Source organism: Pelodiscus sinensis, chromosome 12 (assembly GCF_052426305.1).
Source record: "Pelodiscus sinensis isolate ZL-2025 chromosome 12, ASM5242630v1, whole genome shotgun sequence".
Taxonomy (NCBI): Eukaryota; Metazoa; Chordata; order Testudines; family Trionychidae; genus Pelodiscus; species Pelodiscus sinensis.
In genome coordinates this window covers 46,889,830-46,905,799 of record NC_143063.1, presented here as the reverse complement: position 1 = coordinate 46,905,799, position 15,970 = coordinate 46,889,830, and the positions used below count along the sequence as shown (strand labels likewise).

Sequence of the window (15,970 nt, the reverse complement as noted above, 5' to 3'; positions counted from 1 at the left end):
GAGATTTATCTTCAATACTGCATGATGACTTCATATGCACCAGTTTTATTACTATAGTCCCATTTGTATTTCACTAAGTTAAGATGTCAGTATTTCCACTCTGAGTCCCATTTTAAAGGGTGTGTTAATTGTCCATTTGAGGATGAAATTTGACAAATAAAAATTAAAAGTGTATCACTTTCAGATGCTTTTTGTTTATCAAAATTACTATTAAATTTTTTAAACCTGAAATTCTGCAGGCAATCATTTGAATTCATAATATGGATAAATACCTTAGATTTTTATGAGATTTTTTTAAAGTAGACTTTTATTAAGAAACAAAGAATATTTTTTCATGTACATACAGAACTATTTCAATAACTATAAATAAAACCAAGCCACAAATTCCCGTGACTTGGAGCTTGTTTTAATCTGGAAGTTTAATTCAGTGCACTCTAGTAATAATTGGTTTTTCAGATATGAGACAAACTGTGTTGCTAAAACTGAGAAAAATGATCAGATAGGGAAAAATAGCCATTGTAAACTGCAAACACCTAAATGTGGGTACGTCTACACTAGTTCATTAGTTTGAGCTAGGTAGGGTAATGAGGGCAAGCGGAGTTGCAAATGAAGCCCGGGATTTAAATATCCCGGGACTCATTTGCATGTTCCTGGGCGCCGCCATTTTTAAATGCCCCTTAGTCCGAACTCCGTGCCCGTGGCAAGGAGTAGGTAGTTCGAATTAAAGATCCTAATTTGAACTACCATTACTCCTCATTCCACGAGGAGTAACGGTAGTTCGAATTAGGCTCTTTAATTCGAACTACCTACTCGGTGCCACGTGTAGCCGCGGGCACGGAGTTCGGACTAAGGGGCATTTAAAATGGCGGCGCCCAGGAACATGCAACTGCGCTTGCCCTCATTACCCTACCTAGCTCGAACTAATGAACTAGTGTAGACATACCCTGAGTGTTTATCCAACACCATGAACCTGATTTTTCAAGATGCTAAATCCCTTTGCCTCTGAAGAGGTGTTCAGCACCTTATTGCATTAGGTCCATAGTGCTGAGTCACTAGATACTTCAGGAATATCCAGGTTAGTTTATAAATCATCACAAGCTACAAGGAATGAGACATAGTAACATCCCCCAGATAGGATTACCATGGTATGTCTTGACATAATTTTAGCCTTATCTGCACTGTCACAACATAAATTATCATATTCAAAGTCAATTGTGGCCAAACTATGTTTAACATGGCTTATTCTTGTGTTAGTGGACAGGAGAAAAAGCATGTTACAATCATATTGGAAAACCATGTTTTAGTCTAGTAATCTAAAAGAGCTAAAACATGGATCTTCAACATGGCTATAACATGACTTATTACTTGTCAGTGTACACATAAAATGTTGTCATATGAGTGCCATTCCTGCAAAGATATCTAAAATTAGCAATAACAGAGCTTGATATCTGTGCAGGTCCAAAAGGGCCAGTCTACCTGGATCTCTTTTTATAGGATTAGAACTATCCTTTGAAATATTATGGTTTCTGTCACAAACCTATTTAAACATGGTTATTTCTGTAAAGTAGACAGGACTAGATCATTTTTGTTTTCACTATATAGGTTTACTTGTTCTGTGCCATTTTGGCATCTCAGGAAATAATTCACATTTTTATGACCATTCAAAATTTCTCGGAACGTTAGCCATTCAAAATTCTACTTTTTGCCGAAGAAAAGAGTAAACTGCAACTTTTTGCTTTAATCAGTAAAGAAAATAAATCTGCAAGGCAGACCTATCATTCTGCTGAATTTTTCTTATTAATTTAATTTCTGTGATTTATTGTAAACTCGTTTCCTTAGTATTTTCCACAGCTGAGCAAAGCTTTCTCTAAGCTTTGAGTGAAGGAGGGGCAAGGGGGGGAATTGCTAATCCATTTCTCAAAGCGTTCATAAATCTCAGAGATTTTTAATGGATGATTCTACGAAAGGTCCAAAGTAAATCAGCTGTGACACATTAATGGATTAGCCGTTTCTCCCACATTTACATATTCAACAATCACATAAAAGGCCAACATCTGTCTCTGTGCAAACCTATGCTAAACAAGCATGTAAAAGAGGGCAGATAACTACAAATATTTTTATAGTATTAGCAACTTCGTTCCCGCAACAAACAACTGACACAGAGCTATACGGAATTTTAACAAATAAACCATTTGACCTGTATTTTGCAGATAAAAATGGGGTAGTTCCAAAAAATAAATACTGCCACTCCAAAGGAGCACAGGTTTAAGGGACTGTTTTTTGGAAGGTGCCGAGCATCATCAGCCCCGCCCCCGCCCTGTACATAAAACGGCCATACTGCATCAGAGCAAAGTCCATCTAGCCCAGCATCCTGTCTTCTGACAGTGGTCAGTGTCAGGTGCCCCTGAGGGAATGAACAGAACAGGTAATCATCAAGTGATACCTCCCATCACCCATCAACAAACAGGGGCAAGGGATACCATTCCTGCCCATCCTAACTAATAAGCATTGATTGACCTACCCTCCATGAACTTATCTAGTTCTTTTTTGAACCCTGTTAATGTCCTGGTCTTCACAACATCCCCTGGCAAGGAGTTCCACAGGTTGACCATGTGCTGCATAAAGAAAAACTTCCTTTTGTTTGTTTTAAACCTGCTACCTATTAATTTCAGTTGGTGACCCCCTAGTTCTTATGTTATGGGAACAAGTAGATAGCTTTTCCTTATTCACTTTCTCCATACCATAGTGTTATAGACCTCCATCATATCACCCCCCTTAGTCTCTTCTTTTCTAAAATGAAAAATCCCAGTCTTTTTAACCTCTCTTCATATGGCAGCTGTTCCAAACACCTAATCACTTTGTTGCCCTTTTCTTAACTTTTTCCAAGATATCTTTTTTGAGATGAGACAGCCACATCTACACACAGTATTTAAGTTGTGGGCGTACCATGGATTTATACAGAGGACATACGATATTCTCTGTCTTATTCTATATCCCTTTTTAAATGATTCCCAACATTCTGTTTGCTTTTTTGACTGCTATTGCACATTGAGTGGATGTTTTCAGTAGACAGATTCCCTTGCAGGAAAAAACTCTAAACGCAGCAAAATTAAATCCATTCTGAAAACCTGAACACTTGTCACATTAGCATAATTTCAGTAAAGCATGAGATTATTGAAATTTAAATTGCAGAGTGTCTCTCTTCCCTGAAAGTGCAGTTATTTTAGTGCTACTTCAAAAAGTTTAGGGGGGGAAATTATTAAATATCTAAATATATGCATTACAATGTCACAAATTGTCCTGACAGCATTGCACTTGCACATGTCAAAACTCTCATCTCAGAAACTAGACAGATTTACCCTGGACTTTTGCAAATGCCATTGTCAGGGGAAAACACACAAATAAATGTGAGATTAATCTTTAAAAATAAACATTTATATTACTTATTCAATTTCAGTTTTAAAAATAAAGAAAGGTTAGCACATTCTCTAGGAGCCCTTGACAATATATAGAAATACAAATGTTAGAATTTATTGTTCAATCAATTGTACCTACCACAATCTAATGAACTACAAGAAAAATAAGAGCAAGAAATCCCCTTACTCATTATCCTTCCTGCTCTCTGGAAGCCAGGAAAAATACAAAGTTTTCAGCACACTCTACTGGTCAACAGACTCAGACAAAAGTAGATGGAAGAGGCGTATGTCTAACACTGCAGGAATGAGCAGGGCTCCCAAAGACCTGTCTTACCAGGGCTTGTGGTAACATGTTAACAGCTGAGTGAGCACAGCACCACCAACAGAAGTTTAGGCTAGCCATTGTAGACCAATCTCTCTGCATCTGACATCAGGTGTCTACCTCAAAAGCCTTAGCTGGTACCTCAACACCCACACAGCTAATTTTAGCAGTCTAACTTGAGCCCTCCGAGCTCCACTGAGATATACTCAAAGGAAGGCTCCTGGAGAACACCCAGTTTGCAGCTCCATTTTTTATACTGAAGGAGCTCCAAACTTAATACCTTTGCAAACCACAAATAGGGCACAGAGGAGACTGGTTGGCAGATCCTATACTATTCAGAGCTTTCCATGTCAAAACCAGGACCTTAAACTCCACCCAGAAATCAAATAGCAGCCAACATACATCATGGTGCATGGTGTAAAATGCTCACTGTAACGTATACTGCTTAGAGCAAATAAACGGCCCAATTCTATACCAGTTTTAGTTTCTGGATGAATTGAAGATGTAGTTTCATGTTCAGCCTATTGCATTAATCTAATCGCAGAATAGCAATAGAGACGTAGCTGTGTTAGTCTGGTCTTGCTGAAACAAAAGACAGTACTATGCAGCACTTTAAAGACTAACGAGATGGTTTATTAGGTGATGAGCTTTCGTGGTCCGGACCCACTTCCTCAGATCAAATTGTGGAAGAAAATTAGCATGACCACATATACTAAAGGGATACAATAAAAAAAAGTGCACACACATAAAATTGACAAATCAGATTTTAGAACAGAGGGAGGAGTGTGTGGGGGGGGGGGGAGGTTAGTGTCTATGAGATAATGATATTGGGGGTGATAATTGGGAAAGCTATCTTTGTAATGGGCAAGGTAGTTAGCATCTTTGTTAAGGCCCATTCATAAAGTATCAAGTTTAAGCATGAATGACAGTTCTGAGGTTTCCCTTTGTAGTCTGGTGTTAAAGTCTCTTTGAAGTAAGATACATGTAGTGAGGTTGTTGAGACAATGCCCAGTCTGGTTGAAATGACAAGAAACTGTTTTTTCTTTGAAACTGTCTGATGTCTAATCTCAGAGTGACAAAGGTATGTCTGAGAGCTCTAAGGGACCACATGAACCATCACAACTCTCCTAGACATTGGTAAATGGAAAAAGTGCTCCTGGCTGCTGCTCTTACCAAATCTAGCAGTAGTTAGTGATGTAACAAGAAGCTCACATTGTGAAAACAAGCAACAGAGCAGCAATCGGAGGAACAAATGCCATCAGTGCCTCATCATCCAGTTGCTTCCTCCAGATAACCAATATAAAACTAGGGATGTAAAAATTTTAAAGAAGAAAAAAAAAGCTCCTCCCCCCCCACACACACAAACCCATGTAACCGACTGAATTTCAGTTGGTTACACAGTTAAATGTTCCGTGGGCTGTCAGGCTCCTGGCGGCTGCTGAACCCGTGGACTCCCAGCAGCAGCCGAGAGTTTAACCAGTAAGGTTAACCGGTTAAACTCTGACATCCCTAATACAAACCTCATCTTATCTGTCTGAGCCTCCTTCAAAATGGCTTCTTCCAGCTAGGAACAGAACATAGGAATCCAGAACATGGACAGTAAAACTCAAGTACATCCAACATATCCAGTAACTCAAAGAGTGCCTCTGGCTGAATATTAAGTGCAGACAACTTGGCATTCGTCCTTCCAGATATTCCTTGACCCTAAGGAAGCAGACAGCTTGGGACTAACTCCACATGATTTTATCCCTCAAGTATGAACAAATGTCCTCACAATGGGGGCCAATAAGACATGCCTATATGTATCTGACAGAAGAATTTGACTTAGATACCAGAAGAGTGAAACTCAATTTCTTCATATACATAAATAAATGGACTGTCAAAAACATCAGCAACAGCACAAATGAAGCGTTCCAAACCTCACTGCGGCAGAGCCTGATTTCTCATACGGCAATGCCATTACTATCCTCAACCAGCCTATTGTGTAATGTGGGTACTTGAAAATTTGGATTTCCTGTCTTTCCCCCAATACCCAACATAAACAACTTTCTTTGTCACGGGAGGCATGTCAGAAGTTGGAAGAGAACATTTCCAAAAGCGATTAGTCATTCTGAGAACCTCCGTTTTTTGGTGTACAGTGGAAGAAACCTGGTAAAGGGAACTGATTTTCAGAGGGCAAATGCTCAGCATTTTCTGAAAAATGTACCCAATTTGTGCATATCTCTCTGTGTGTGTCCATCCATCTGTGAGTAAGTTTGTTCAAGAACTAAGTCCGGTCATCTGAAGAAGTGGGCTATGCCCACGAAAGCTCATGATACCATCTACATGTTTTGTTAGTCTTTAAAGTGCTATCAGACCATTTGTTGTTTTTTAAATTAATCCTGAACAGTAAGAGCTAGGACCATCAAATTTAGTGTGCAGCTTCCTCTTATCATTGCATAAAGCAAAGTCAGGGTTTGGTTGTGCCAGGACAATGGGATATGCCTGGAATGAGATTGTTTTGCTTCAAACAGAAAGTGAGGCATATGATAGGAGGGACACCTATACTTACGAATGACCATGGGGTTCAGCAAACAACCCAACTCCAAAAAGCAGCCTCACCCTAGGGAGCAGCCAGTGTCCGGAAGCACAGCCCATGCTGCCCCGGCCACAGTGCCACAGAGCCCTAGCTGCCCCGGGCCAGCCCCGAGGAGGAGCCAGCAGATGGGCTGTGCAGCTCCTCCCCTCCTCGGAAGCCAGCAGGCCTGCCCCAGACCACACTATGTAAATTTTTTAGTATCAATATAGGTCCCAGTGGTGCATGAATATAAACACGAACATAAATGGAATAAATAAAAGGAATGGTTCATTTATGAATGCAATAAAGGAAGAGCTAATATGTAATGATCTTGATTAAAAAACTCTATAGTCTGTGGTTCAAATTACAAAACCTGTGTTTAAAAATTAGTGACATGATGAATCAAACCAATTATAAAAAAAACTCTGTGATTTACTATGATCTTGGGGGGGTTCACTTTTCACCTAAAATACGTCTCTGTTTTATATTTTCATCATTTTGTGAGTGAATAAAATATAGCAGCTAACATTCACTTTTTGTTTTAATACCTTACATACTTACAACAGACACATTTCAAAGTGTTATATTCTACTGGGTTTTTTTTTCCAGGAATTTGTGTTATGTAAAGATTTTAGAAAACTGTGAAACTGCCAATATGACTATCCCATAAACAGTACATTTTTACAGGAATTTCCTGTTAAAAATTATTTATTGTTGCCAAAATTACTGTTTACTTTCAGAAGAATTCAACATCAGTGAAATGGCATAATAAGTTATAGGATGCAATTAACTGGTATATTTTGATGCTTCCCAGAGAATGCAAGTATTTCCCTAGTTCTCACAAAGTATTAGGTAGTCACCTGAAGAAGTAGGTTGTGCTCACGAAAGCTCATGATACTATAGATATATATTTTTGTCAGTGTCTAAGGTGCTACAGGGCCACTGGTTTTCCAAGTATTTTTAAAAAGTATTTGGTAGCCATTTTACAAATCTTTAAATTTAAAAACAATGAAATTAAGTGTTCTTGCACTGCTCATCTAACAATCTGTTATTGCAAGGGCTGTGCTCTGGGGTATACTCAATAAGTAATGCAAATACACTTAATCTGCACTTCCACCTAGAAAAATAAACATCAAGTTAAAAGAAACTGTATTATTTGGGCTTGTTATTCAGTCTTATTAGATGCTTACTATACTATAGGCAACTTCAACATTTTTTTGGAGTTCTTTAAGGATTTGATCACATACCTTCAGAGTTCAGTGTAATAAGAGTAACATTGTTCCCAATACTTTGGTTTCCTAACTGGCCACTGTTGGAAACTGAGTCACTGGCCTCAGACCCACTCTCTCCATCTTCATTGTGGCTATCATCATGCCCTGGAACTTTCACCACAATGGTGTTCTGTCTACGACCAGGAACAGCACTGAGAAGCAAAAGAAAATTTCACATTTTGGCAAAGCATGATTCTATACTCCAATAATGTAACATACTGTTACTAGCAAGTTAAAAAAAATTATCTTTGATTTCTTACTGATTATATGAGTCTTCTTATAAAAGCCCGTCTGTCCAGATTAAGAGCTATCTAGCTAAAAAAGTCTGCCGTATCAGAATCCTAAAATGGCTTGCATTCAGCAGGCATTTCACATCAAATATTGAAATATATATTATATTTCTGAAAATTAACTAAAAAATTCACAAAATATTTTGATATTAATTTTTGTTAATACACAAGAAGCTATTTTTGTTTCTTCCTCAGAAAGTATCAAATAGGGATGTTAACCAGTTAACATACCAGTAAGCATGAGGCTTACCAGTATGCTTACTGATTAACTAGTTAACTAGAAAAGATGGTTAACTCCACTGGCAGACAGCTACACTGGGCCATGACAGACCCAACCACAGTGGGACCTATGGGCCAGATGACGGGACCCCACAGCTGGGATGGGCAGAGGGAGAGGCAACAGGACCTAAATTAAAATGGCTAACTGGTTAAGCGCTATCATTTAACCAGTTAACCATTTCAACATCCCTAGAATCAAACCATAATTCTCTGTAGGACATTAAATATCCACAGCTCATTTTTGCAGATATGGATACAAATTTTGTATCTAGAACCCTGCAAATTTGTGAAATTTCCTCTCTATATCCATGGGTATCCATGGCTCATTTTTGCAGATACAAATAGGAAATTTTGTATCCGTGCAGGGCTCTACCAATGAGCCCCTTCTTGGTAAGCTTAGCATGGGTGCCAAGGACTCAATGGGCCAATGAGACTGAATAAACCCATTCCTTTCAAAGATGCTCCCTCCGTGTTAAGGTTGAGGCACTATGCTATACCTGTTAGCATCCGGAAAAGGGATGCTAATGAGACCAGTCGGAATTGCAAATTCCGTGGGGGATTTAAATATCCCCCGCAGCATTTGCATGAACATGGCTGCCGCTTTTTTCCAACTCGGGGTTTTGCCGGAGAAAAGCGCCAGTCTAGACGGGATCTTGCGGAAAATAAGCCCTTTTCCGGAAGATCCCTTATTTCTACTTGAAAGTCCTTCCTTGAAAAGCAGCAGCCATGTTCATACAAATGCCGCGGGGGATATTTAAATCCCCCGCGGAATTTGCAATTCCGAAGTGTCTCATTAGCATCCCTTTTACAGAAAAGGGTGCCAGTGTAGACACAGCTGTTCTGTTGACAGAGGGCTTTGCTGTGGCAGAACTGTCCATCTGGCCCTTTTCACCACTTGCTCAGTTGCCTAAGATGTTCTTATTTTGCACTTGGAAATACAGTAGACAGACCTCTATTGGCTTTCCTGTTAGAATAACGAAGTGTAGGGGAAGGATTGAAACTGTTACTACTAACTTGCTAAGGATATTTTCCAGAGAATCCGTTGTTCTGCTCAACGGCTCTTCCTGCCCAACCATCTTGGCTACTATTGAATTCTGACGATCATTGTTCAGTATTACTGTCGTCTGTGGGACAACACTACAAGACAGAAAGAGAGATAGAGAATGTAAACAAGTAAACCTTTTTAATAATACATTAACACAGTCTTTGTATTTTAATAAACTCTTACACTAAAATTGAAAGGCTGTTTCTGGGTTTCTTTCTCCCCTCCAGCATTACTGTGTATCAAGTGATACAGCATGCAATCCACTATATTTTATACCATTATTATATTCCACACAGTTTTCATTATTATATTCCATACCATTTCCAGAGAATGATGCTTCATTGGACTTAACAATCTGCGACCCCTTCCAGGATAATAAAGAATTTATCAAATCAAGATACTCAGAAGGAAGTTTGTAAATAAAAGTTCCTAAGAGCCCTCCAATTTCTGCTTTGAAGAATTGCTATAAGGGTGAAGATATGGGGTATTGCCCTCAAAAGAAAAGGAAGGGAAAAGCATTTTGCTGAAAAATGAAGCAGATGGGCTTCATCAAGAAAAAAAACCTGATCTTCTAGTAAATCTAATTGTTTAGGACATGGGGGCAGAACACAGAAAAAGAAAGAGACTCTAATTTTAGTTACTGTTGAGACTAAACATTGTGTACTCTTACTGTCCAAAACAAACTGACAAGGATTCCATGATACAAACAAAATATCCAGTGTAAAATTTTGGGTTAATATACAAATAAAGTAAATAAAAATATATAGCATGCAGTTTTTTATTTTAATCGGTTTCAGAGATTATCACCCTATTATTCTCACACCATTATAAAATGTTTCAAAAGTATGGTATAGTTTTGTTGTGCAAAACTAAATCTTTTAATTATATTCAAAGGTACACTTAAAACAGATACATGTTTTCCTTTTCTGGGGTGACAAGGGAAGACTAGCTAATTTCTCATCATTATATACACTTTTTCTATTGTTTTTATTGATAAACATCTGAAAAATATCACTAATATTCATTCTTTTTTTTTAGTTTGATGTATACTAGAATCACACCAAAGAAATAATGTGAGCAATCAGATAATAGCCATAGTCCACCTAACTATTTCAGCTATACCATACTGAATGCTTATTTGTGTATCTGTATGTCTCCATGTGCAAATGATGTCACCCCTTGCATGACTGGTCTATACAGACAATAAGACACATACAACAAGAACTAACAGTAAATTAAGGGAGTTGTTCTTTCTCTTATGATGGAAGTCTATATTTTGTGAGCTAAAAAGAACAGCATTCCAGCCCCAGTGCCAAGGGATGCGTATGTAATAAATGTATAATTGTATCTGTAGCCCACAACAAATGGGATTCATTATAGATTGACATCCATCTGTTGGAACTGAAACCCTGTGAACTTCACATATTCTGGAGAGGGTTTATCGATCTATGAGCAAGTACAGAATGTACTAGGTCTTATACGTGCCAACACCAAACATTAAAAATGCGTCAGATCTCAAAAGATCACAAGACTGGCATAAAATCATGAGAGTGATTTAAATAATGCATTTGAAGTTCTTTTTATTTGCCTTCTAGGTTCTGAGTACTTATGATGCAGTCAAGTCACATTTTCAAGCATTTCTGCATGACTATGTAAGTCGAATTTTTTTTTTAATCTAACAAATGCTTATATTCTCATGTAATCTGTTGATTACAGCAGCAGCACTAAATATCATGAGAGTTAACAACTGGAAGTTGCCCTGCTCTATCCACCCCTTCCCAATGCTTCCTGACTCTGTTTCCCCTCCTCTCCCAACTTTTATATGTACTACGTAGTTATATTTTGAAGTTTTTAAGGATAGTTTGAGACTTTCAAGACATTTTATTTTTCTTTTAGACATTATTCTTTTTATCATCACTTCCCTCATTTTCAGTAAATGTTGAATGCGTGTTCAAAAGCTTCACTTACCAAGACTTGATTTTTAATGGATACACTAATTAACTATAGCTATAGAGATAAATGCAGAAAAGTTAAGCTTCTATTTATGAAGTCCTTAGGCTTTCTTCTCACCACCCCATAGTGTTATAACTCAGAATTGATATAAAGTGGGAAAGCCCTATTTTTAATCAACATAAGCCAACTTAAAAATGGAGAGGAAACACCCTAATATAAGCAATTAACCGTAGATTTAAGAGCCACATAGTATGTTGGCTCCTCATTATTGGGGTGAGTTTTGCTTTGCCAATACACTGCCATTTTTTGTTTACCCCACCTCTTTTGCAATATCACAGCAAAGTCACAGTTGTTTTATTCAACGTTTATGCATGACATCAAATTTATCCCCAGTAAACGCCCATGAATCAGGGACCTTACAGCAGAGATGAATTTGGCCAAATAGAATATAAGTAGTAAGGAGCTATCACAATGATTCAGATTTTAAGCCACTATACTCCTTCTATGGCCACCAAGCATGGTTGTGTTGAAAAAGTGTTGTATATTGTGACTTATATAGACAGCATGTAGTTACCATGATTAAGCAAGTAACAGCCAAATTGGGTGTATTATGTTATTCTTTCAGAACTAAACAGCTACCTTGCTTCATAATTGCTAGGGACATGTGTCTCTGAGGAGGAAATTGAATCCCACAAAACAAAAAAGCTAGAAAGAGGCTCTATCTGGAAGCACTTAACCCAGGGTTACTAATCCACAGACACAAGTTTATTGATCTTTTGGCTAATTTAGCAGTGTGGGGAGGTACATCTGCTTTCAGCTCCCCATCTAATGCCAGGAAATACTGGTGGTAGATACAGAAGATGGAAATAAACACTTATTGAATTTGCTATTGGTCCTAAATAAGGGTTTACAATTCTTAATGCATTCTACCATTCCTGAGGAGCCAAGCTGTCGAGGGCAATCCATGTCCGGAGTATGGGGCAGTCCTTAGGTAACCTGGTTCCTGTCCATTCAGAACCTCAAAAATAACTTGACCAAGATCTTAAATTTAGATCAGTGTCCTATAGGGAGCCACCAGAGTGGCTGATGTACTCATGGTAATGCATGTTGCTGAGGTAGGCTGTTGTACTCTATATCAGATGGAATTTATTCTGGGCTGATGTTTTCAAGCCCAAGCAATTACCTATTTGGGAGAAAAAGAAATTTATAATTTAGGCCATTTTACCACTCTGCAAGAACAATGACTTTTTAAAGAGACAGTTACATACCAATGCCTCAATCCTGCAAGTTGCATCCTCCCAGATGCCATGGCTTTTTATTAAAATAAACAAATCACAATGCCACAGCATTCAAAACAGCTACATACAGAACTATTCTCAAAATAGGGTTCAGTGTTGCACTTGCAAGAGGAAAAAAAAAGTGAAATCTAGAAGAGAACAGGACTTTCAAATCGAGGAATTTTCAGGGAGAACATGAAGATATTTACACAATATCTATAGAACTACCAACGAGTAGGTAAGAGGAGTAGGGGGGAAATGGGTTTTTTTAGTCTGGAAAAGACTGAGGAGGGACATGATAACCGTTTTAAAGTATGTAAAAGGTTATTACAAGGAGGAGGGAGAAATACTGTTTTATTTGACCTCTGAGGATAGGCAAAGAAGCCAAGAACAATTTAGGTTTGACATTAGGAAAAACTTCCTAACAGTAAGGGTAGTTTAGCACAGGAATTGCCTAGGGAAGCTCTGGAATCTCCATCAGTGGAGATTTTCAAAAGCAGGTTAGACAAACACTTGTCAAGGACGGTCTAGAACAGTGGATCCCAACCTTTTTCATATCTGGGACTAACAAACTCAATCAAAAAATGTTGGTGGACCAGCACTGAAATATTTGTATATTCATTATGGCAATTAATTTATTTGCATATCTGGTATGGTGATTTTAAGAGGTCACATGTTATTTTACATTGCGTCTGTGCACACTATACATACAGAATAGTTCTGGTTTTCACCAATTTTTGAAGAAGCCTTATTTTTATAAGAATAGAGAGCCAAACATTTTTGCTAGAATAGAAATATTCCTCCAGCTGGAATACTAATCAATTCACACCTTAGTGAAGCGTCTTTGCACTTCTACGAGCTGCATGTGAAGATAATGCTAGATAACAATGCTTTGTGTGGTAAATCTTGGCTTCTCTTTGACTGGGTGATAAAGAGTTAATGATTTCTAAGTAATCCAGTTTGGGTAAAAGTTATTCATGGTGATTCATACTAAGCAGCTTAAATCCGCACATTTGCTTCAATTTAATTTATTCATGCGTGAATGTAAGTTTCAACATTTTTCAGTATTATGAAAGCAAAGAGGGAGGGAAAACGGGATCGCAGGGGCAGCCGCCCATCACATGACACTTGCCCTTGCTGGCTGAGGCAGCCACTTTTCCCCAGTGCTTGGCCGCGTCTACCGGAGCAGCCACTTTCCCCCGGGCACTTGACCCACCATCAAGGACAGCTGCTCTCCACGTGGCCCCACCAGCAAGGCCCCACAGCAACCACTGGAGGTGGAACTGGGGCCATGGTGAGGCTGCCCCAGTAGGGGCACAACCTGGCTGCCGCCTCGCCACTCACCCTGCTGCCGAATGGGGAAGTGGGCAGGAAGGCACTTCCCTGAGATCCCTTGGGGGCGGGGCTAAATAAAAGCTGGGGATGTGGCCTAGCAATGTGCTGTGACCCAGCAGACAGGGGTTTGTGGCTCACCAATGGTCCACGGACCGGCCATTGGGAACCGCTGGTCTAGAGAATACTTATTTCTGCCGCTTGTGCAAGGAAGTGGATTAGAAGACCTCTTGAGTTCCCTTCCAAGCCTACAATTCTATGATTGTATGAAACTCCTGGGCACAGCTACCTTAGGAGAGCTGAAAGAAGAAATTAAAATAACAGTTTATCATGAGGTTCTCTGCAATTTCTTCTTCCTCCCTCTCATCTTTAGGTAGGCCTATTAAAATTGTTCCTCTTCCACAGTTAAGAAGGAAGCAGAATGAACAGACTAAATATGCTGTCCAGAAAGTGACAAGAGGTTCTCAGAAGATGCACATTCATTCCTGAAGACTAATAGTAATGTGATGTTGATTCCTGTGTTAATATAGAAAGACCAACTAGCAATAGAAAGAATGAAACAACTCTTCCTATCAGTGCTGCCAGCATACACACTTTTGGGGACAGATTATAGAGTTAACGGGAGTACGGAAAGAAAATACTCGTGCCTATTTTGGTTCTCTGAATATAATAAAAATGTCTTTCAAAGAATTACATTGTTTATAGATGCATTTTAAAAGAAACAATCTACCAGGTCAACACTTCATGATCCCTCCAAACAAGATATTATTTACATAAGTAATGAATGTGAAACATAATTATTTTCAAATATACATATTTTTGTGTCTGATGTTTTAAAAAAAAAAATCAAAATAATCTTGTACACTTTGCAAAGGAAGGTCCCTGCCAAGGGTAATTTTTAACATGGAAAATGTGTGACTCATATCTATCAGTCTTAACTGTTTTTCTTTCAATCGTACAGCATGCAGAAAACAAAAGACTTTTTGGCACTCCCCAAAACCAAGGTCTGTCTCCTCCTCTTCCCAGATTAGTTTTCTAATTAGGATAGAAAAAAAACTGTAGGAACTTGCATCCTGCATAATGCACAAGATCAAGAGTTTCTCCAGATGGATGGAAATGGGTTATGGAAAAACTGAGACAACATTTCAGACAAGTAATTTTTCTTCTTGCATCCTTAGACACACATATATAGACTGATGAGATATTTTTAGCAAAACTCCAATTGGTAAGGAAAGTAGGACGGGCAGAGAGGTACTTACAAGGTCTCATGTTCTGACAGACTCTTTTGGCCTACTCTGCATGTACAATCCCACATATGCATGCACAAATCAAGAGACCTGCACCCACTAGTATTGCAAATAAGTAATGCACAAGAAAACATTTACAATTTTTAACTTTTACTTTATCTACACCTTTTTTCTTTCACTGGTGCCCAAGTGCACCTTTAAGACGACTATCTATTCTTACAGTCCTTTTTGCTTCTCTGATCAGCAGGCTACTGGAGGGGAAAGGTTATCTTGGTCAATACTGCTTTCATTCCCAGGATCCTTCTACTATACGCTGATCTTTCTGACAAGAATTATACACATAGAAACATCGAACTGGAAGGGACCTCAAGAGGTCAAAAAGTCCAGTCTCCTGTACTCAGAGCAGGACCAAGCACCATCTCAATTAACCCAATAGATGTTTATCTAATCTGCTCTTCAATATCTCCAGAGATGGGGATTCCACAACCTCCCTAAGCAATTTATTCCAGTGTTTAACCACCCTGACAGTAAGGAAACTTCTCCTGATGTCCATCTTAAACTTCCCTTGCTGAAATTTAAGCCCATAGCTACTTGTTCTATCATCAGAGGTTAAGGAGAGTAATTTATCTCACTCTTCCTCATAACAACCTTTTAGGTATTTGAAAACTGTTATGTCCCCAATCAGTCTTCTTTTCCAAACTAAACAAACCCAATTATTTCAGTCTTCCCTCATAGGTCATGTTTTCTAGATCTTTAATCATTTTTGTTGCTCTACTCTGGACCTTCTCCAACTTGTCAACATCTTTCCTGAAATGTGGTGCCCCCATAACTGAACACAATACTCCAGCTGAGGGCTAATAAGCATGGAATAGAGCAAAATTATTTCTCATTTATTACAACACTCCGGCTAATGATTTTTTTGGCACAAGAGTATTACATTGATGACTCACATTTAGCTTGTGGTTCACTAAGATCCCTGGA

General features: G+C 38.6%; 1 protein-coding gene across 3 annotated transcripts in view; it reads right to left on the bottom strand.

Annotated features, from left to right (window-relative positions):
- BANP (BTG3 associated nuclear protein) overlaps window positions 1-15,970 on the bottom strand; it is a 278,499-nt gene that overhangs the window by 196,902 nt on the left and 65,627 nt on the right. For all 3 annotated transcript variants that reach the window (XR_016350523.1, XM_075939923.2, XM_089781542.1), the window contains 2 exons: window positions 9,150-9,272; window positions 7,543-7,718 (listed from right to left, as the gene is read on the bottom strand). Coding sequence is in view for 2 of the 3 variants with exons in the window: in XM_075939923.2 (XP_075796038.1) it covers window positions 7,543-7,718; window positions 9,150-9,272 (299 nt within the window). In the remaining variant the exon portion in view is untranslated. The remainder of the gene's footprint in view (window positions 1-7,542; window positions 7,719-9,149; window positions 9,273-15,970) is intronic.